This window comes from Misgurnus anguillicaudatus, chromosome 13, assembly GCF_027580225.2.
Source record: "Misgurnus anguillicaudatus chromosome 13, ASM2758022v2, whole genome shotgun sequence".
NCBI lineage: Eukaryota > Metazoa > Chordata > Actinopteri > Cypriniformes > Cobitidae > Misgurnus > Misgurnus anguillicaudatus.
In genome coordinates this window covers 12,463,629-12,486,215 of record NC_073349.2, presented here as the reverse complement: position 1 = coordinate 12,486,215, position 22,587 = coordinate 12,463,629, and the positions used below count along the sequence as shown (strand labels likewise).

Sequence of the window (22,587 nt, the reverse complement as noted above, 5' to 3'; positions counted from 1 at the left end):
TTATTCAGCGTATCTGTAACTTTCCTGTTTAAATTATTTAAACAGTGGCTAAAGCATTTATAATTTCAAAAAGTGTTTTTGGATTATATCACTAAAAGAAATCTTATGCATGTATGCAAAATGGAATCTGGGGCAATACCCTTTCAAAAAACTAAAAGGTACATATCAGGACCTTTTTAAAGGGTACCGCCCCAATGACAACTATAGGGAACATTTTATGACCATTTTGCTGACAGTGTAGAAACTGAACTGTATCGGCCTGTAGAAACATTGGTACTGTGGGATCCATAGCGGTGAAAAACCTTGAACTTTGAATAGCACCCATGAGATCAATGTAAATCGCATGGAGAAAAGAGCAGCCAGTGCAATTTCCCTGCAGCAGATCCCGCAGTGAACCAATTAAAACCCAGCGGGGGCAGGTGAGGAAAAAAACTGATGCAGGTGTGTGTACAGAAGTTAAATTTTAGGAAGTGTAAGTATGTTTGAATTGCTGCCCTCGGTTGTTTAATCATTGCAGAACAGGGAGCGGGCGGTCAGTGTGCATCTCATCATTCATCTTCTCAGCACCTGTTGTACAGAGAAACCTGGACGCGTGCCAATATTCCCTCCCTTTCCAGAAATATTCTGCCTAGGCAAAATTGTTTAAAACCAACAAACTTTTCGGTAACGCTTTAGATTACAGCCCCGAAAGTACTGTGTAAGTACAGCGAATTTACAGCGTATGTTTCTGTAATTATAGTATACTTATGAAGTACGTACGTGTAATTATAAGGGAAAAATTTATAATATTTGGGGAACAAAGGGGTAATAAATATGGATGTGCATTAAAACTTTGCTAAGACTTTTGCACAGTATATATAGTTGAAATCGTGCAAATGATTTTTAGTGCATTGACAGGTCGTAATAGCTCCTTGTGAGATGAAGCATTAATAATAAAGTGTCTGGTGCATATTGAAGGGAGAGAGTATGTTACTACAGTTGGTTTGTACAGCCCACTCACCTGTGTGTAGCACACTCAGAGTTTTGAGTTATTTAACAGTTTATATTCTGGATAAGAGAGGGGGTGAGGTGGCTGGAATTGAGGGCTCTCACAGCCTGTGCGAAAAAGCTGTTGAGAAGTCTACAGAGTGGGCTCGGATGCTCCTGAACCGTCTTCCTGATGGCAGGAGCTGAAGAGGCTGTGGGAGGGATGTGTGGGGTCCTTCACGATACCGCTGGCTTTCCAGAGCATTGTGCAAAGAAGATGTCCAGAATTAAGTTCACTGTCCGCTGGAGAGTCTTGCTGTCTGCAGCACTGCATAATACACAAGAGACTGAATGATTATTACTGTACATTAATTTACCATGGTATTCTGGGGTACCTTACACAATACCAGGCTGTGTTGTAAAGATAAACTTATTAAACTGCAATTATTTACAATTACAATCTAATGTCATTGTTATGACACTTTATGGTCTATAGATGAACACATGCTTATAGCCTCTGTCTACAAGACAAAGATCTTGTCGCCATGACACCATCAGTAAACATTGTCTGTTTACTTCTTCAGCGGTTAAAGGGAGAAACGCATGTGCCTTTACAGAGGTAAAGTTTCATTAGTTTCATCAGGTATATTTGTTTCTGCAATTTTCATAATTTAAGTGCACACTTTAATAAGCAAAAATGTTGGACTGTACAAATACTGACACATAATACATTTTTCAAAATGCTCTTCTTTAAAAGACTTACACAACACCTACATGAAATAATACTGTAGCATACTTAAGTATTGTAGTTTACTAAAGAATATTATAGTAATTACTACACTTTGTTTAAGTATGCAACAGTATGTAGTCTTAATTTTATGAATTGATAAACTGTAGTAATATACTTTATTATTTACTAAAATGTAGTAAATATCAGTATACTGTAAAATATTATAGTAATTACTACTTTGTTAATGTATAATTCAGTATTCTTAACTATTATCAAGTGAAATAATAAACTGTATTAATATACTTTATTATTTACCATAGTAAAATGTAGTAAATGCCAGTATACTGTAAAATATTTTAGTAATTGCTTCTTTGTTAATATATAATTTGGTATTCTTAACTATTCTCAAGTGAAATAATAAACTGTAGTAATATACTTTATTATTTAGCATAGTAAACTGTAGTAAATGTCAGTATACTGAAAATATTATAGTAATTACTACTTTGTTAATGTATAATTCAGTATTCTTAATTATTATCAAGTGAAATAATAAACTGTAGTATTATACTTTATAATTTAGCATAGTAAAATGTAGTAAATATCAGTATACTGAATTATATGATAGTATAATTTATTATTTGTCATTTATTATTTGTGATAGTATAATTGCTACTTTGTTGATGTATAATTCAGTATTCTTAATTATTATCAAGTAAAACAATAAACTGTAGTAATATACTTTATTTTTTAGCATAGTAAACTGTAGTAAATGTCAGTATACTGAAAATATTATAGTAATTACTACTTTGTTAATGTATAATTCAGTATTCTTAACTATTCTCAAGTGAAATAATAAACTGTAGTAATATACTTTATTATTTAGCATAGTAAACTGTAGTAAATGTCAGTATACTGAAAATATTATAGTAATTACTACTTTGTTAATGTATAATTCAGTATTCTTAGCTATTATCAAGTGAAATAATAAACTGTAGTATTATACTTTATTATTTAGCATAGTAAAATGTAGTAAATATCAGTATACTGAATTATATGATAGTAATTGCTACTTTGTTGATGTATAATTCAGTATTCTTAATTATTATCAAGTGAAATAATAAACTGTAGTAATAAACTTTATTATTTAGCATAGTAAACTGTAGTAAATGTCAGTATACTGAAAATATTATAGTAATTACTACTTTGTTAATGTATAATTCAGTATTCTTAATTATTATCAAGTGAAATAATAAACTGTAGTATTATACTTTATTATTTAGCATAGTAAAATGTAGTAAATATCAGTATACTGAATTATATGATAGTATAATTTATTATTTGTCATTTATTATTTGTGATAGTATAATTGCTACTTTGTTGATGTATAATTCAGTATTCTTAATTATTATCAAGTAAAACAATAAACTGTAGTAATATACTTTATTTTTTAGCATAGTAAACTGTAGTAAATGTCAGTATACTGAAAATATTATAGTAATTACTACTTTGTTAATGTATAATTCAGTATTCTTAACTATTCTCAAGTGAAATAATAAACTGTAGTAATATACTTTATTATTTAGCATAGTAAACTGTAGTAAATGTCAGTATACTGAAAATATTATAGTAATTACTACTTTGTTAATGTATAATTCAGTATTCTTAGCTATTATCAAGTGAAATAATAAACTGTAGTATTATACTTTATTATTTAGCATAGTAAAATGTAGTAAATATCAGTATACTGAATTATATGATAGTAATTGCTACTTTGTTGATGTATAATTCAGTATTCTTAATTATTATCAAGTGAAATAATAAACTGTAGTAATAAACTTTATTTTTTAGCATAGTAAACTGTAGTAAATGTCAGTATACTGAAAATATTATAGTAATTACTACTTTGTTAATGTATAATTCAGTATTCTTAATTATTATCAAGTGAAATAATAAACTGTAGTATTATACTTTATTATTTAGCATAGTAAAATGTAGTAAATATCAGTATACTGAATTATATGATAGTATAATTTATTATTTGTAATTTATTATTTGTGATAGTATAATTGCTACTTTGTTGATGTATAATTCAGTATTCTTAATTATTATCAAGTAAAACAATAAACTGTAGTAATATACTTTATTTTTTAGCATAGTAAACTGTAGTAAATGTCAGTATACTGAAAATATTATAGTAATTACTACTTTGTTAATGTATAATTCAGTATTCTTAACTATTCTCAAGTGAAATAATAAACTGTAGTAATATACTTTATTATTTAGCATAGTAAACTGTAGTAAATGTCAGTATACTGAAAATATTATAGTAATTACTACTTTGTTAATGTATAATTCAGTATTCTTAGCTATTATCAAGTGAAATAATAAACTGTAGTATTATACTTTATTATTTAGCATAGTAAAATGTAGTAAATATCAGTATACTGAATTATATGATAGTAATTGCTACTTTGTTGATGTATAATTCAGTATTCTTAATTATTATCAAGTGAAATAATAAACTGTAGTAATAAACTTTATTTTTTAGCATAGTAAACTGTAGTAAATGTCAGTATACTGAAAATATTATAGTAATTACTACTTTGTTAATGTATAATTCAGTATTCCTAATTATTATCAAGTGAAATAATAAACTGTAGTATTATACTTTATTATTTAGCATAGTAAAATGTAGTAAATATCAGTATACTGACTTATATGATAGTAATTGCTACTTTGTTGATGTATAATTCAGTATTCTTAATTATTATCAAGTGAAATAATAAACTGTAGTAATAAACTTTATTATTTAGCATAGTAAACTGTAGTAAATGTCAGTATACTGAAAATATTATAGTAATTACTACTTTGTTAATGTATAATTCAGTATTCTTAACTATTCTCAAGTGAAATAATAAACTGTAGTAATATACTTTATTATTTAGCATAGTAAACTGTAGTAAATGTCAGTATACTGAAAATATTATAGTAATTACTACTTTGTTAATGTATAATTCAGTATTCTTAGCTATTATCAAGTGAAATAATAAACTGTAGTATTATACTTTATTATTTAGCATAGTAAAATGTAGTAAATATCAGTATACTGAATTATATGATAGTAATTGCTACTTTGTTGATGTATAATTCAGTATTCTTAATTATTATCAAGTGAAATAATAAACTGTAGTAATAAACTTTATTATTTAGCATAGTAAACTGTAGTAAATGTCAGTATACTGAAAATATTATAGTAATTACTACTTTGTTAATGTGTAATCTATGTATTATCAAGTGAAATGATAAACTGTAGTAATATACTTTATTATTTACCATAGTAAACTGTAATATATTATATTAATTACTGCTTTGTTAATGTGTAATCTATGTATTATCAAGTGAAATGATAAACTGTAATATACTTTATTATTTACCAAAGTAAACTGTAATATATTATAGTAATTACTACTTTGTTAATGTATAATCTAGTGTATTATCAAGTGAAATGATAAACTGTAGTAATATACTTTATCATTTACCATAGTAAACTGTAATATATTATAGTAATTACTACTTTGTTAATGTATAATCTAATGTATTATCAAGTGAAATGATAAACTGTAGTAATATACTTTATTATTTACCATAGTAAACTGTAATATATTATATTAATTACTGCTTTGTTAATGTGTAATCTATGTATTATCAAGTGAAATGATAAACTGTAATATACTTTATTATTTACCAAAGTAAACTGTAATATATTATAGTAATTACTACTTTGTTAATGTATAATCTAATGTATTATCAAGTGAAATGATAAACTGTAGTAATATACTTTATTATTTACCATAGTAAACTGATATATATAATAGTAATTACTACTTTGTTAATGTATAATCTAGTGTATTATCAAGTGAAATTATAATATACTTTATTATTTAGCATAGTAAACTGTAATATGTTATAGTAATTACTACTTTGTTAATGTATAATCCAGTATTCTTAAGTATTATCAAGTGAAATGATAAACTGTAGTAAATACTGTAGAATAGTTTAGTATTTATCATCATTAAATTGTAGTATACTAACGTCTATGCTGTAGTTTTATCTAAAGTAAATTTGATTAACTGTAATAAAAACTAGTATCTACTACAGTAGTATAATTTGCTAATGCATACTACAATATTTTTCAATGCCATCAACCTTTTTGTTTTTTAACTTTGCTCTTTTAAATAACTACAGGCAACAATGATGTAAAAAAAACATGAGAAAGATGGCAAGAGCAAGATCAGACAGAAAGAAAATGATGAAGACGTGTCCTCAGCAGACAGCTCGTTTCCAGGCTTACGATGAGCCGTCTAAAGATGTGCAGAAATGGACGTCCGCTGCAAGAACGCGCGTGTCTGTTTATCAGACTAAACAAAAGTGCAGCCAGATCTGCAACCCAGTTTCCCCTGCACCTAAGACCGATCATCTAAAGCAAGTTACTACACAATTAAAGGCCACCGAGGCACAAGATCGTATCCGAAACATGAGGCTGCGCCATCAACACCTAAAGGCATGTCATTTCTTAATAGTTCATTTTTATGATATATTTTTTAAGCTATATATGCTGCGATAATTTAATTAATTAATGCAGTGAAGCATCACTTGTTTATTAATTCAGTTGCGTCACTAAACTCCTACACAGCAAAATCACCAGTGTTAAATTTTCAGGGATGGTGTTAAATACACAGTGTTGATGCTGTTTTAACACTATCTGGTAATAAAATAACACTGCCATTGCTAGGCCAGTGTTATATCCACGACAGTGTCAGTGTAAAACAAGGGTGTTACCAGATTTCACACTGAGCGGTGTAAATCAAGCCACGCCTCCACTAAACATTTCCTGTCAGGGATTTTACCGCCATTTTCTTTCAAAGGAGGACTGAAGAGAGCAGGTAAATCTCATAATATTCACATGGTTTAGCTAAATTAAACTGTTATTTCTCTGTCTGACTCTACGCAGCCATTTGCCAAAAAACCTAAATAAGATATTTTTCCCATTTTATTTCCCCTTTGTTCGTTATTTGGTTCAGTTTAATCAGAGCTACCTTGTGTTACGTTGTTCCCTTGTTAGTTTGGTATAAAGTTAAACTGCTAGCTAAAAGTTTTAACCAAGAAGGATAATATTAACAGGAGATATGAATGAATGTAAGAATTGAACCATGATAAAACGCGACATGCACTACAAATTGAAGGTATGAAATTAAGTTAAATGAAAGCTCGTTTATTCACCATATGATGCTCGTTATGAGGTAATCATATAGGCTAGATACCGTGAGTTAACGAGGTCGTTTACATGCACGTGAGTGCACGGATATCGGTTAATTATTCAAATTACTGAAAAACACGGAGAAAACCGCAACCGCATCGTCATGTGTTTTTTTTTTTAGATGTATGCAAACAGGGAAAATATCGCCAAACCAACAATTCATTTTACCTCAGAATATGCACAGATTGGATGCATTGTGTGTTGTAAGCTTTTCGTGGCGCTAGATGTCAGACAGATGCAAATAGCAAATACATACGAAAGTGTAAAACGTGTATGGCGAACATTTGTTTTTATGTCATTATAGATGCTAGTTTGGTGAAAGTACACACTGAGTGCTTCAAATCATTCAGAAGAGATGCTGTTTTTATGGCAGTTTATTAAAGAAGACCTGACATGGATGACTTCCAATGAGAAACGACTGCTGATACTTATATAAATTCATTACAGAAGGTAAGTTTCATTTATACATAGCCTATAAATCATTTTATTTGACATAACTGAACGGTTAACCAATCTTTTTAGTATATGTAGTTTTGCACATATTATGGTTATTAATCAGGCAAGAAAGTGACATGACCTGCTGCCAACTTTAATAAAAATATATTATCTTCTCATACATCGTTTTGCTATTGATATCATATTAAATAGCAATCAAATTGATTACTATTTTGAAAATGTATAATTGAAGATTCATATTGTCTTGAGTGCTGTTTTTAATATAAAAAGAATGTTGAGTTTTCAGAGTCTTTATTGTCATTTTTTTGTGATAGGACCCTACCAGACTATATTTGAATACGGCATACCTGTGAATTCTGGAACTGTTATTCCTTAACCCAGTTTGGAGGATAAGAGCTTACCAACTATGTGAGTACACACAGTACTTTAGTACTGTACACTGTCTCTAACATGATTATACTGAGATGATTTTGATTCAAATAACGGTTAAAACTGCATCCTTTTTGGTATTTTCTTGACCCTTTTTGTCTTTGAAAATCTGCAGAAATATGCTGAGGTGATGTATTGCAAAATAGCCAACATACAACAATTAAAGGATAATTGCAGCCTATATCCTGATGAAGATATGGATGACCCTCTGTCTGGTAAACAATAGTTTAAATATGGTAAGTGTAAATGGGTTTGCTACTTTTACAGCTTTAAAGTTTAACTGTATACTCATGGTGTTTAAATTCTGTTTTGCTAGGACGGGACAGTTATGTGGCAGCTCTTCCCTGACTCATTTGTGAAAGGAGGAAAGACTGGAGAGGGTCAATGTGCAACTGAAGCTACTGATTGTGCTGTGTAAGTTTTTTGGTATTTTGTTCTAGTTATTTATTCAGCAGTTAGTTTGCTTGCATTGTTCACCCCATGTAAATGCATACAAGTTCATAAATACACATCAAATACATTCATTAAATACACTCTTTTAAAACACTCTTAGGTGATGAGCATCAATCCATGCTTTGAGGGGGATGAATCAGCACAGCCCTGCCTGCTCTGCGTTGGGAACAAAAGTTGCATCCAGAATTTTTGCATCATTCTGGACCAAAAAGCCATTCCCTCCATGATGAAGACCACTGATGCAGCCTTCCACTACTGTACAGTAAAACAACTACAGAACTAAATACCAGGTTGGAACGTGTTTAAGAAAAATGAAACGTCTTTTGAATTGAAATGTCTGTTTTGTTATGGAAAAATCTTTAGTATTGTGAAGGATAAGCATTTCTGCTTGCCGATAAGGTAATTGCATGCATTTTAATGTTCAAGTTTTGAGTAGGGTGGGTAATTTTTTTAACTCTTATTTGATTTATTAAAGACCTTTATAATAAGTGGTTTTCATGTCACTGCGCTGTGGTATAAGATAACTTTCATTATTCCATATTGTATTCTGTTTCTAATTGTAGCTGAGGTATTTAAATAAGCAGTGTTAAATGCAAAGTGTTGTGTGTATCAATGTAAATATTAAATGTGATTTACTTTAATAAAAAGAGGTTTTGCAATATTTCTTGTCATTTTTCTTTTATAGAAACAACCCATTAGCAACAAAAGTGGCTATTACTCAGTATTTTAACACTTAACATTGTTGAATTCACATTACACTGGTGTTGACCTTAAATTAGGAGTGTTAATTTTTAACACTGTATTTGTGTGCCAACACCAGTGTAGTGTGGAAACAACAATGAATAGTGTTGAACAAAGTGTAAAATTTAACAATATTGAGTGTTAAATTAACATATTATGGGTGTTGTTAAATTAACACTACACTTTTGACTAAATTAACACAGTGTAGTGTGGACACATATACACACTTTGCCGGTGTTAAATTTGACACCGTGGGTGTTATTTTAACACCAGTGATTTTGCTGTGTACCTCTTGCACCCGGTGTGCTGTTGTGGGTAATAGCAGTCGTTGGAGTCAGATCAGTATGGTGTTTTGTTGCATATTACCAACAGATTAGGACCCACGAGTAAATACATGAACATTTTATGAATTCACAAATATACTGAATGAGATCCACAAGTATATGTTAAAAGTTGCACAAAGTTTATATGTAATGGCATAGATGGCTACGCCGTAGGACCTACGCACAATAATGAGCCCTTAAGTTGCAAATGAATGAGATGCATGGTTAATGTGGAAATGTGGACAATATATTTCTCAGTAATTCTTTAGTAGTGTTTTCAAAGCATTTGCTCATGCCACATGTTTTAAAATTTAATCTTTTCTGCTTATGGCCAGGCGGAGGAAATTAACGCAATGATTACACGTCAAATAGACGCCCGGGGTGCTGTACGTCAGGAGTACTTACTCAAACCATGCAGATCAGTGAATAAGAGGATGAACCACAAAGACAACTTGGACCCACTACAGGTACTGTATATCCCATTTAACATATACATCTATAAAATCTCTGATCATTGCCGTTTCCTCTTATTTGTTACTTTTTTGTTACATTTTGCTACACAGCAAAATCACTGGTGTTAAAATAACACCCACGGTGTCAAATTTAACACCGGCAAAGTGTGTATATGTGTCCACACTACACTGTGTTAATTTAGTCAAAAGTGTAGTGTTAATTTAACAACACCCATTATTTGTTAATTTAACACTCAATATTGTTAAATTTTACACTTTGTTCAACACTATTCATTGTTGTTTACACACTACACTGGTGTTGGCACAGAAATACAGTGTTAAAAATTAACACTCCTAATTTAAGGTCAGCACCAGTGTAATGTGATTTCAACAATGTTAAGTGTTAAAAAACTGATTAATAGCCACTTTTGTTGCTAATGGGTTGTTTCTATAAAAGACAAATGACAAGAAATATTGCAAAACCTCTTTTTATTAAAGTACATCACATTTAATATTTATATTGATACACACAACACTTTGCATTTAACACTGCTTATTGAAATACCTCAGCTACAATTAGAAACAGAATACAGTATGGAATAATGAAAGTTATCTTATACCACAGCGCAGTGACATGAAAACCACTTATTATAAAGTCTTTATTAAATCAAATGAGAGTTTAAAAAAATTTGCCACCCTACTCAAAACTTGAACATTAAAATACATCGCAATTACCTTACTGGCAAGCAGAAATGTTATCCTTCACAATACTAAAGATTTTTCCATAACAAAACAGACATTTCAATTCAAACAACATTTCATTTTTTTAAATACGTTCCAACCTGGTATTTAGTTCTGTAGTTGTTTTACTCATGATGTAGTGGAAGGCTGCATCAGTGGTCTTCATCATGCAGGGAATGGCTTATTGGTCCAGAATGATGCAAAAATTCTGTTCCCAACGCAGAGCAGGCAGAGCTGTGCTGATCCATCCACCTCAAAGCATGGATTGATGCTCATCACCTAAGTGTTTTAAAAGAGTGTATTTGATGAATGTATTTGATGTGTATTTATGAACTTGTATGCATTTACATGGGGTGAACAATGCAAGCAAACTAACTGCTGAATAAACAACTAGAACAAAATACCAAAAAAACTTACACAGAACAATCAGTAGCTTCAGTTGCACATTGACCCTCTCCAGTCTTTCCTCCTTTCACAAATGAGTCAGGGAAGAGCTGCCACATAACTGTCCCGTCCTAGCAAAACAGAATTTAAACACCATGAGTATACAGTTAAACTTTAAAACCGTAAAAGTAGCAAACCCATTTACACTTACCATATTTAAACTCCTGTTGACCAGACAGAGGGTCATCCATATCTTCATCAGGATGTAGTCTGCAATTATCCTTTAATTGTTGTATGTTGGCTATTTTGCAATACATCGCCTCAGCATATTTCTGCAGATTTTCAAAGACAAAAAGAGTCAAGAAAATACCAAAAAGGGTGCAGTTTTAACCGTTATTTGAATCAAAATCATCTCAGCATAATAAATCATGTTAGAGACAGTGTACAGTATTAATGTACTGTGTGTACTCACATAACTAGTAGTAAGCTCTTATCCTCCAAACTGGGTTAAGGAATAACAGTTCAGAATTCATGGGTATGCCGTATTCAAATATAGTCTGGTAGAGTCCTATCACAAAAAAATGACAATAAAGACTCTGAAAACTCAACATTCTTTTTATATTAAAAAAGCACTCAAGACAATATGAATCTTCATTTATACATTTTCAAGATAGTAATCAATTTGATTACTATTTAATATGATATCAATAGCAAAACGATGTATGAGAAGATAATATATTTTTATTAAAGTTGGCAGCAGGTCATGTGACTTTCTTGCCAGATTAATAACCATAATATGTACAAAACTATATATACTAAAAAGATTGGTTAACTGTTCAATTATGTCAAATAAAATGATTTATATGTATTAATATTTTAACTTACCTTCTGTAATAAATTTATATAAGTATTAGCAGTCGTTTGTCATTGGAAGTCATCCATGTCAGGTCTTCTTTAATAAACTGCCCTAAAAACAGCATCTCTTCTGAATGATTTGAAGCACTCAGTGTGTACTTTCACCAAACTAGCATCTATAATGAAAGAAAAACAAATGTTCGCCATACACGTTTTACACTTTCGTATGTATTTGCCATTTGCATCTGTCTGACATCTAGCGCCACGAAAAGCTTACAACATACAACGCATCCAGCAATCTGTGCATACAAATGATGATATATTCTGAGGTAAAATGAATTGTTGGTTTGGTGATATTTCCTCTGTTTGCATACATCTTAGAAAAACACATGGCAATGCGGTTGTGGTTTTCTCCGTGTTTTTCAGTAATTTGAATAATTAACCGATATCCGTGCACTCACGTGCATGTAAACGACCTCGTTAACTCACGGTATCTAGCGATTACCTCATAACGAGCATCATATGGTGAATAAACGAGCTTCATTTAACTTAATTTCATACCTTCAATTTGTAGTGCATGTCGCGTTTTATCATGGTTCAATTCTTTCGTTCATATCTCCTATTATCCCAGCTAACAGGGAACGTTCTTATAACTTTGGCTAACGTTCTGTTAAGGTTCTCCCAAAGATATCCAAAAACGTTCTTGCAATAACATTAGTAGAACGTTTCCCTAACGTTATCTGCAATTAATAAACGTCCTTAAAACGTTAGCATTAGAAACGTTTTTATTGTAATGTTAGTGGAACGTTCTACACACCCAAGCATTGCAAATGTTACCATTGTGTATGTAATGTAACGTTCTTAAAACGGTAGCATTGCAAACGTAATAATTGCATTGTTAGCGGAACGTTCTACATACCCTAGCATTGGAAACGTTACCATTGTGTATGCAATCTAACGTCCTTAAAACGGCAACATTGAAAACATTACCATTTTGTATGTAATATAATGTTCTTAAAACGGTAGCATTGCAAATGTTATAAATGCGTTGTTAGCAGAACGTTTTACATACCCTAGCATTGAAAACGTTACCATTGTGTATGTAATGTAACGTTGTTAAAACAGTAGCATTGCAAACCTTATATTTGTTTTGTTATCAGAACATTCTGCACACCCTACCATTAAAAACATTACCATTGTGTATGTAATGTAACATTCTTAAAACGGTAACATTGCAAACGTTAAAATTGCTTTGTTAGCAGAACATTCTGCACACCCTAGCCTTGAAAACGTTACCATTGTGTATGTAATATAACGTTCTTAAAACGGTAACCTTGAAAACGTTACCATTGTGTATGTAATGTAACGTTCTTAAAACATTAACATTGAAAACGTTACCATTGTGTATGTAACGTAACATTCTTAAAACGGTAGCATTGCAAACGTTATATTTGCTTTGTTATCAGAACATTCTGCACACCCTAGCATGGAAAACGTTACCATTGTGTATGTAATGTAACGTTCTTAAAACGACAACATTGAAAACATTAGCATTTTGTATGTAAGATAATGTTCTTAAAACGGTAGCATTGCAAACGTTATAATTGCTTTGTTATCAGAACTTTCTGCACACCCTAGCATTAAAAACGTTACCATTGTGTATGTAATGTAACGTTCTTAAAACGGTAGCATTGCAAACGTTATAATTGCTTTGTTATCAGAACTTTCTGCACACCCTAGCATTAAAAACGTTACCATTGTGTATGTAATGTAACGTTCTTAAAACTGTAACATTGAAAACGTTACCATTGTGTATGTAACGTAACATTCTTAAAACGGTAGCATTGCAAACGTTATATTTGCTTTGTTATCAGAACATTCTCCACACCCTAGCATGGAAAACGTTACCATTGTGTATGTAATGTAATGTTCTTAAAACGGCAACATTGAAAACGTTAGCATTTTGTATGTAAGATAATGTTCTTAAAACGGTAGCATTGCAAACGTTATAATTGCTTTGTTATCAGAACTTTCTGCAAACCCTAGCATTAAAAACGTTACCATTGTGTATGTAATGTAACGTTCTTAAAACTGTAACATTGAAAACGTTACCATTGTGTATGTAATGTAACATTCTTAAAACTGTAGCATTGCAAACGTTATATTTGCTTTGCTATCAGAACATTCTGCACACCCTAGCATGGAAAACGTTACCATTGTGTATGTAATGTAACGTTCTTAAAACTGTAACATTGAAAACGTTACCATTGTGTATGTAATGTAACATTCTTAAAACGGTAGCATTGCAAACGTTATATTTGCTTTGTTATCAGAACATTCTGCACACCCTAGCATGGAAAACGTTACCATTGTGTATGTAATGGAACGTTCTTAAAACTGTAACATTGAAAACGTTACCATTGTGTATGTAATGTAACATTCTTAAAACGGTAGCATTGCAAACGTTATATTTGCTTTGTTATCAGAACATTCTGCACACCCTAGCATGGAAAACGTTACCATTGTGTATGTAATGGAACGTTCTTAAAACTGTAACATTGAAAACGTTACCATTGTGTATGTAATGTAACGTTCTTAAAACGGTAGCATTGCAAACATTATATTTGCTTTGTTATCAGAACATTCTGCACACCCTAGCACGGAAAACGTTACCATTGTGTATGTAATGTAACGTTCTTCAAACGGTAGCATTGCAAACATTATATTTGCTTTGTTATCAGAACATTCTGCACACCCTAGCATGGAAAACGTTACCATTGTGTATGTAATGGAACGTTCTTAAAACGGCAACATTGACAACGTTACCATTGTGTATGTAATGTAACGTTCTTAAAACGAAAACATTGAAAACATTAGCATTTTGTATGTAAGATAATGTTCTTAAAACGATAGCATTGCAAACGTTATAATTTCTTTGTTATCAGAACTTTCTGCACACCCTAGCATTAAAAACGTTACCATTGTGTATGTAATGTAACGTTCTTAAAACTGTAACATTGAAAACGTTACCATTGTGTATGTAATGTAACATTCTTAAAACGGTAGCATTGCAAACGTTATATTTGCTTTGTTATCAGAACATTCTGCACACCCTAGCATTAAAAACGTTACCATTGTGTATGTAATGTAACGTTCTTAAAACTGTAACATTGAAAACGTTACAATTGTGTATGTAATGTAACTTTCTTAAAACGGTAACATTGAAAACGTTACCATTGTGTATGTCATGTAACGTTCTTAAAATGGTAGCATTGCAAACATTATAATTGCTTTGTTATCAGAACATTCTGCACACCCTAGCATGGAAAACGTTACCATTGTGTATGTAATGTAACGTTCTTAAAACGGCAACATTGAAAACATTACCATTTTGTATGTAAGATAATGTTCTTAAAACGGTAGCATTGCAAACGTTATAATTGCTTTGTTATCAGAACTTTCTGCACACCCTAGCATGGAAAACGTTACTATTGTGTATGTAATGTAACGTTCTTCAAACGGTAGCATTGCAAACATTATATTTGCATAGTTAGCAGAACGTTCTTCATACCCTAGTTTTGAAAACGTTACTATTGTGTATGTTCCCGGAACGTCTTACGAAAGTCCGGAAAACGTTTATTTTTTAACGTTCTTACAACGTTAAAAGCGTCCAGTTTTTTAGACGTGGTATTAACGTTAATGTGTGGTTATAAGAACGTTATTCAAAACGTTTTTAGAAAGGTTCAGTCTGTTGTTATATTAATGGTCTAATAACGTTTTTAAAAACGTTATTGAAACGTTCCATTCACCATAATATTCATGTTCTCAGAACGTTTTTCTAACGTTCGTAACAGGTTATAAAAACATTGTTTAAACGTTCTTACACAGTACAAACGTCCAGTTTTTTAGACGTAGTATTAACGTTATTGTTTGGTTACAAGAACGTTTTTAAAAACGTTTCTAGAATGGTTTGGTTTGTTGTTATGTTAATGTTCTAAGAACGTGTTTTAAAACGTTATTAAAACATTCCAATCACCATGATATTACTGTTCTAAGGACGTTTTTAAAACCGTTCTTGAAACGTCCCATTTGCCATTATATTAATGTTCTAGGAACGATTTTCTAACGTTTGTAACTGGTTACAAAAACATTCGGTTGAAACGTTCTAGGAACGTTAAAAACGTCCAGTTTTTTAGACGTAGTATTAATGTTATTGTTTGGTTACAAGAACGTTTTTAAAAACGTTTCTAGAATGGTTCGGTTTGTTGTTATGTTAATGTTCTAAGAACGTGTTTCAAAACGTTATTAAAACATTCCATTCACCATGATATTAATGTTCTAAGGACGTTTTTAAAACTGTTCTTGAAACGTTCCATTTGCCATTATATTAACGTTTTAAGAACGTTTTTCTAACGTTTGTTACTGGTTACATAAACATTAGGTTTAAACGTTCTTACACAGTACAAACGTCCAGTTTTTTAGACGTAGTATTAACGTTATTGTTTGGTTACAAGAACGTTTTTAAAAACGTTTCTAGAATGGTTCGGTTTGTTGTTATGTTAATGTTCTAAGAACATGTTTCAAAACGTTATTAAAACATTCCATTCACCATGATATTAATGTTCTAAGGACGTTTTTAAAACTGTTCTTGAAACGTTCCATTTGCCATTATATTAACGTTTTAAGAACGTTTTTCTAACGTTTGTTACTGGTTACATAAACATTAGGTTTAAACGTTCTTACACAGTACAAACGTCCAGTTTTTTAGACGTAGTATTAACGTTATTGTTTGGTTACAAGAACGTTTTTAAAAACGTTTCTAGAATGGTTCGGTTTGTTGTTATGTTAATGTTCTAAGAACATGTTTCAAAACGTTATTAAAACATTCCATTCACCATGATATTAATGTTCTAAGGACGTTTTTAAAACTGTTCTTGAAACGTTCCATTTGCCATTATATTAACGTTTTAAGAACGTTTTTCTAATGTTTGTTACTGGTTACATAAACATTAGGTTTAAACGTTCTTACACAGTACAAACGTCCAGTTTTTTAGACGTAGTATTAACGTTATTGTTTGGTTACAAGAACGTTTTTAAAAACGTTTCTAGAATGGTTCGGTTTACTGTTATATTAATGTTCTAAGAACGTGTTTCAAAATGTTATTAAAACATTCCATTCACCATGATATTAATGTTCTAAGGACGTTTTTAAAACCGTTCTTGAAACCTTCAATTTGTCATTATATTAACGTTTTAAGAACGTTTTTCTAACGTTTGTAACTGGTTAGGTTTTAGGTATCAACAAATACTCAAGGTTATGGCATCGACATCGGTATCAGACATGAAAAAGTTGTATCGGCCCAGCCCTAGATTTAAAGAAATTTAAGTAAATGTAAGGATGAGAAAAATAAAAATGCCTAGTCCTGGATTAATATCCTAATGCTTTTTTGCATAAATAAAAATCTAACATTTTGAGCTATAAAATGAATTGTTGGCTATTGCTACAAATATACATGTGCTACTTATGACTGGTTTTTGTGATTTAGTCACATTTTATTTTAATCTAATTGATTATTTCAATGTTCCAGTCTTGACTCAACTGTGGGGTGGGAAGTCTAATGAATAATCTTTTAGCTTTCCATTTTATAATTTCTATATTGGAATTTTAGAGACAAATATAATTGCAATAACATTTACATTGAGAATATTTAAGTGAAAGGAATGTTATTTTTTAAAATATATATAAAAAAACATTGTTTATATGAGTGATGTAACGGATTTGCCAGGTTTTTCCCTCACTCACTTCACCAGATCAAAATCACCCAATTACTAATCACGATCACCTGGCACACCTCATCATCTCTGCACCATTTAAGACTCTCACACACAAACACACTGTCCAGTGCTAGCTATGTTATATGCTGCATGGACTAATCTGACTCTATCTACCAGAGGCTTCCAGTCATTGTCATCATCTGTGTTGGATATTTGGATACTCTGGAATACACCTGTGACTGGGTGGTGTGTTTGTGCCTGCTCTTCACCTGGACTTTCATTTTTTACCATTACAATTTACCACAACTTTTAATAAACTGTTTGATTTTACTCTCTGCCTCTGTTGTCTTCTGTCCCTGACAAGTGACTTGAATGTTCCTCTAAAAATGTTTTGAATAATGTTCTTATAACCAAAAATCTTCAGCAAAGTTTTTATAATTTAATGCAAACGTTAGGAAAACGTTAATATAATGGGGATTAAACATATGTTTTAAAGTTATAGGAACATTTTTATAACAAGACTGGAATGTTCTAAAAAACTTTCTAATAACTTTATAATAACCAAACAAAGTTTATATAATGTCAAAACGTAGTTTTTAACATTCTAAGAACGTTTAAAACATAATGTTTTTATAACCTGTCACAAACGTTAGAAAAACGTTTTGAGAACATTAATATAATGGCAAATGGGACGTTTCAAGAACGGTTTTAAAAACGTCCTTAGAACAGTAATATCATGGTGATTGGAATGTTTTAATAACGTTTTGAAACACGTTCTTAGAACATTAACATAACAACAAACCGAACCATTCTAGAAACGTTTTTAAAAACGTTCTTGTAACCAAACAATAACGTTAATACTACGTCTAAAAAACTGGACGTTTTTAACGTTCCTAGAATGTTTCAACCGAATGTTTTTGTAACCAGTTACAAACGTTAGAAAAACGTTCCTAGAACATTAATATAATGGCAAATGGGACGTTTCAAGAACGGTTTTAAAAACGTCCTTAGAACAGTAATATCATGGTGATTGGAATGTTTTAATAACGTTTTAAAACACGTTCTTAGAACATTAACATAACAACAAACCGAACCATTCTAGAAACGTTTTTAAAAACGTTCTTGTAACCAAACAATAACGGTAATACTACGTCTAAAAAACTGGACGTTTTTAACGTTCCTAGAACGTTTCAACCGAATGTTTTTGTAACCAGTTACAAACGTTAGAAAAACGTTCCTAGAACATTAATATAATGGCAAATGGGACGTTTCAAGAACGGTTTTAAAAACGTCCTTAGAACAGTAATATCATGGTGATTGGAATGTTTTAATAACGTTTTAAAACACGTTCTTAGAACATTAACATAACAACAAACCGAACCATTCTAGAAACGTTTTTAAAAACGTTCTTGTAACCAAACAATAACGGTAATACTACGTCTAAAAAACTGGACGTTTTTAACGTTCCTAGAACGTTTCAACCGAATGTTTTTGTAACCAGTTACAAACGTTAGAAAAACGTTCCTAAAACATTAATATAATGGGAAATGGGACGTTTCAAGAACTGTTTTAAAAACGTCCTTAGAACAGTAATATCATGGTGATTGGAATGTTTTAATAACGTTTTAAAACACGTTCTTAGAACATTAACATAACAACAAACCAAACCATTCTAGAAACGTTTTTAAAAACGTTCTTGTAACCAAACAATAACGTTAATACTACATCTAAAAAACTGGACGTTTTTAACGTTCCTAGAACGTTTCAACCGAATGTTTTTGTAACCAGTTACAAACGTTAGAAAAACGTTCCTAGAACATTAATATAATGGCAAATGGGACGTTTCAAGAACGGTTTTAAAAACGTCCTTAGAACAGTAATATCATGGTGATTGGAATGTTTTAATAACGTTTTAAAACACGTTCTTAGAACATTAACATAACAACAAACCGAACCATTCTAGAAACGTTTTTAAAAACGTTCTTGTAACCAAACAATAACGTTAATACTACGTCTAAAAAACTGGACGTTTGTACTGTGTAAGAACGTTTAAACAATGTTTTTATAACCTGTTACGAACGTTAAAAAAACGTTCTGAGAACATGAATATAATGGTGAATGGAACGTTTCAATAACGTTTTTAAAAACGTTATTAGACCATTAATATAACAACAGACTGAACCTTTCTAAAAACGTTTTGAATAACGTTCTTACAACCACACATTAACGTTAATACCACGTCTAAAAAACTGGACGCTTTTAACGTTGTAAGAACGTTAAAAAATAAACGTTTTCCAAACTTTCGTAAGACGTTCCGGGAACGTTTTTATAACGTAAAATTGTTAGCTGGGATCCTTCTTGGTTAAAACTTTTAGCTAGCAGTTTAACTTTATACTAAACTAACAAGGGAACAACGTAACACAAGGTAGCTCTGATTAAACTGAACCAATAACGAACAAAGGGGAAATGGGAAAAATATATTATTTAGGTTATTTGGCATATGGCTGCGTAGAGTCAGACAGAGAAATAACAGATTAATTTAGCTAAACCAAGTGAATATTATGAGATTTACCTGCTCTCTTCAGTCCTCCTTTGAAAGAAAATGGCGGTAAAATCCCTGACAGGAAATGTTTAGTGGAGGCGTGGCTTGATTTACACCGCTCAGAGTGAAATCTGATAACACCCTTGTTTTACACTGACACTGTTGTGGATATAACACTGCCCTAGCAATGGCAGTGTTATTTTATTACCAGATAGTGTTAAAACAGCATCAACACTGTGTATTTAACACCATCCCTGAAAATTTAACACTGGTGATTTTGCTGTGTACTTTTATAAAGCTCTGTAAGTGTTAAGTAGTTCCCATCTGACTATTGACCGTCGCAGTTCTGATGCTATCTCCTAAATAACAATGACCAAAGAGGACGCCTCCAGATCCCTACACATTCGGACAGGTGGAGAGAGACGTATTTATCTTCTCACAGCAGGCATATATTTAAGAGACTGCTTCTGTTTTGTCTCAAGCTTTAAAGGATTCTTATAATGAAAACGAGGATCTTAATCTGATTGACATTTAAAAAGCTGTTATCTTTGAAAGATAAATGTCAGTGCAAAGTGTCATCTGGGTAACTTTGAAATGGTCAAACTTCTGCCATGCAAGGCCTTACAGGGTCAAGATACCACGCGTGTTCACATTGAACTGTGATTGTGGATCAGTGAAATGAGTCCAAAAGGTTCGCCCTCAAATTGAAGAAGTTTTGAAAAATGCTTGATTGTTTTAATCTATGGTTGGTTAAAAAAAGGACAAATCCAAGTGTTGGGTTAAAATAAAGAGACACTTTTTTGAAAATATGCTCATTGTCCAGCTCCCCTAAAGTTGAACATTTGATTTTTGCCTTTTTGGAGTCCATTCAGCTGATCTCCGGGTCTGGCGCTACCACTTTTGGCATGGCTTGGCATAATCATAGCATAAGGACTTTGCTGCTGCAACATGGCTGCAGGGGGCGCAATGATACCACGCAGCAGCCGAAAATAGTCCCCTTAGTCATTTTAAATGCAGGGGACCATTTTCGGGCAGTGCGCAATATCACTACTCCTGCAACAGCCATGCCACAGCAGCAAAGTCCTTGATTATTACACCAGTTATAGTACCTAACCATATCTGCCTAGAAAATCCCAACTTTTAATTTTCTGTCAGTCTTAGTACACGATGTAACCACAGAAGAGTCAAGTTTTAAATAGGGAAAAACTCTTTGGTTATTTTTTAGCGCGATGCTAATGGTCTAATCAGATTCAATAGATTATGCTAAGCTATGCTAAAAGTGGTAGCGCCAGACCCGGAGATCAGCTGAATGGATTCCAAAATGGTACAAATCAATTGTTTAACTCTAGGGGAGCTGAAAAATTAGCATATTTTCAAAAAAAGTGGAGTGTCCCTTTAACCATGGGTTTACACAAACATGCTTGTGCATTAAAGGGATTGTTCACCCACAAATGAAAATTCTGTCATCATGTACAAGCTTATTGGTTTGTAGTTATAAACCTGTATACATTTTAAACCTGTATAAAAAAGACATTTTGAGGAATGTTTGTAACCAAACTGATCAGAACCCCTATTGACTTCCATAGTAAAAATAATGGTTACAATCATTCCTCAAAATGTCTTCTTTTATACAGGTTTGAAATTTAAACCGGCTTGTAACTACACGAGAGTGAGTAAATGATGAGAGAAGTTTCATTTTTTTAAGCCCTTATGATCTTTGTCCTTTGTCAGGTCTTGTTTGTACCTATGTATTTTTGTGCACAGAGTTTTTTGAGTGGTTTCTGTGGAATCTGTAATATGGTTTTATTTTTTATTATTATCTACTGAACTTGGATCCTACTCCATCTGCTTCTATCAGTACCCTTTGATAAAATTTCCATTGTTCCTGGACCTAAGGACACCACTTCAAACTGTGCAGTAAAGCTTTTTTGAGACATGCCGAAAGCAATATCATAACCTTGATACTTTTTCTGTTTCTTTCTTCTCTGCTTTGTTCTAGAAGCGAAGAGTAGAGGAGATTTTAGAGGATAAGAGATTTTAGGCCTGACTATCCACCGCAGATTACTGAAGACGGGACTATTTCTGAAACTATAAAATGCTGAGTATATTGCAGCACTGGTCCATTAAACTGCTTTCAGAAACCATTTGAATTCTGTAATATGACTTATTTTACATGGTAATGGAATTTACAGAGAGGAAAAATCATTTTATGTAGAAACGTGTTTTGTGCATTAAAGTAAATAGGGTCAGTTTTATTCATTGGTGGTTGTAATCGCCTCTTTTTGTCCTATGAGTCTTATGAAGTAATTGTATTGAACATTAACTTATTACAACAGACTAATTCAAGCATAGGCAGAGTTTTTGGGGGGGGGCAGTGCCCCCCGGCCCCCTGACCATAGCTAATTATAATTTTGTCTGAGCTA

General features: G+C 31.8%; 1 protein-coding gene and 2 long non-coding RNA genes across 5 annotated transcripts; 2 read left to right on the top strand and 1 right to left on the bottom strand.

Annotated features, from left to right (window-relative positions):
* The first annotated feature begins 1,461 nt into the window (after nt 1-1,461).
* Nucleotides 1,462-22,308, top strand: LOC141369280 (protein LKAAEAR1-like). 2 transcript variants are annotated; one of them, XM_073875042.1, is made up of 4 exons: nt 1,462-1,585; nt 5,942-6,257; nt 9,751-9,882; nt 22,167-22,308. In XM_073875042.1, the coding sequence occupies exons 2-4, from the start codon at nt 5,964-5,966 to the stop codon at nt 22,203-22,205; spliced, it is 465 nt and encodes a 154-aa protein (XP_073731143.1). In that variant the 5' UTR covers nt 1,462-1,585; nt 5,942-5,963; the 3' UTR covers nt 22,206-22,308. The 2 variants fall into 2 exon arrangements, with proteins under 2 accessions (XP_073731143.1, XP_073731142.1); XM_073875041.1 differs by having other exon boundaries at nt 22,164-22,308.
* Nucleotides 6,424-9,012, top strand: LOC129423271 (uncharacterized). The gene is made up of 6 exons (XR_012372868.1): nt 6,424-6,639; nt 7,318-7,463; nt 7,784-7,877; nt 8,014-8,134; nt 8,215-8,312; nt 8,452-9,012. It is a non-coding gene; the product is annotated as an uncharacterized lncRNA (long non-coding RNA).
* On the bottom strand, nt 9,976-20,463 carry LOC129430753 (uncharacterized). 2 transcript variants are annotated; one of them, XR_012372867.1, is made up of 5 exons: nt 20,195-20,463; nt 11,878-12,023; nt 11,204-11,560; nt 11,026-11,123; nt 9,976-10,887 (listed from the first exon to the last, which is right to left on the bottom strand). It is a non-coding gene; the product is annotated as an uncharacterized lncRNA (long non-coding RNA). The 2 variants fall into 2 exon arrangements; XR_012372866.1 differs by lacking the exon at nt 20,195-20,463 and having other exon boundaries at nt 11,878-12,469.
* Nucleotides 22,309-22,587: the final 279 nt, after the last annotated feature.

Excerpts from the sequence above, each read along its gene's own strand:
- LOC141369280 (XM_073875041.1), top strand. The coding sequence starts at position 5,964 with ATGAGAAAGATGGCAAGAGCAAGATCAGACAGAAAGAAAATGATGAAG. Across the intron at positions 6,258-9,750 it reads TGCGCCATCAACACCTAAAG|GCGGAGGAAATTAACGCAAT; the intron begins GCATGTCATTTC and ends GCTTATGGCCAG. Across the intron at positions 9,883-22,163 it reads ACAACTTGGACCCACTACAG|AAGCGAAGAGTAGAGGAGAT; the intron begins GTACTGTATATC and ends GCTTTGTTCTAG.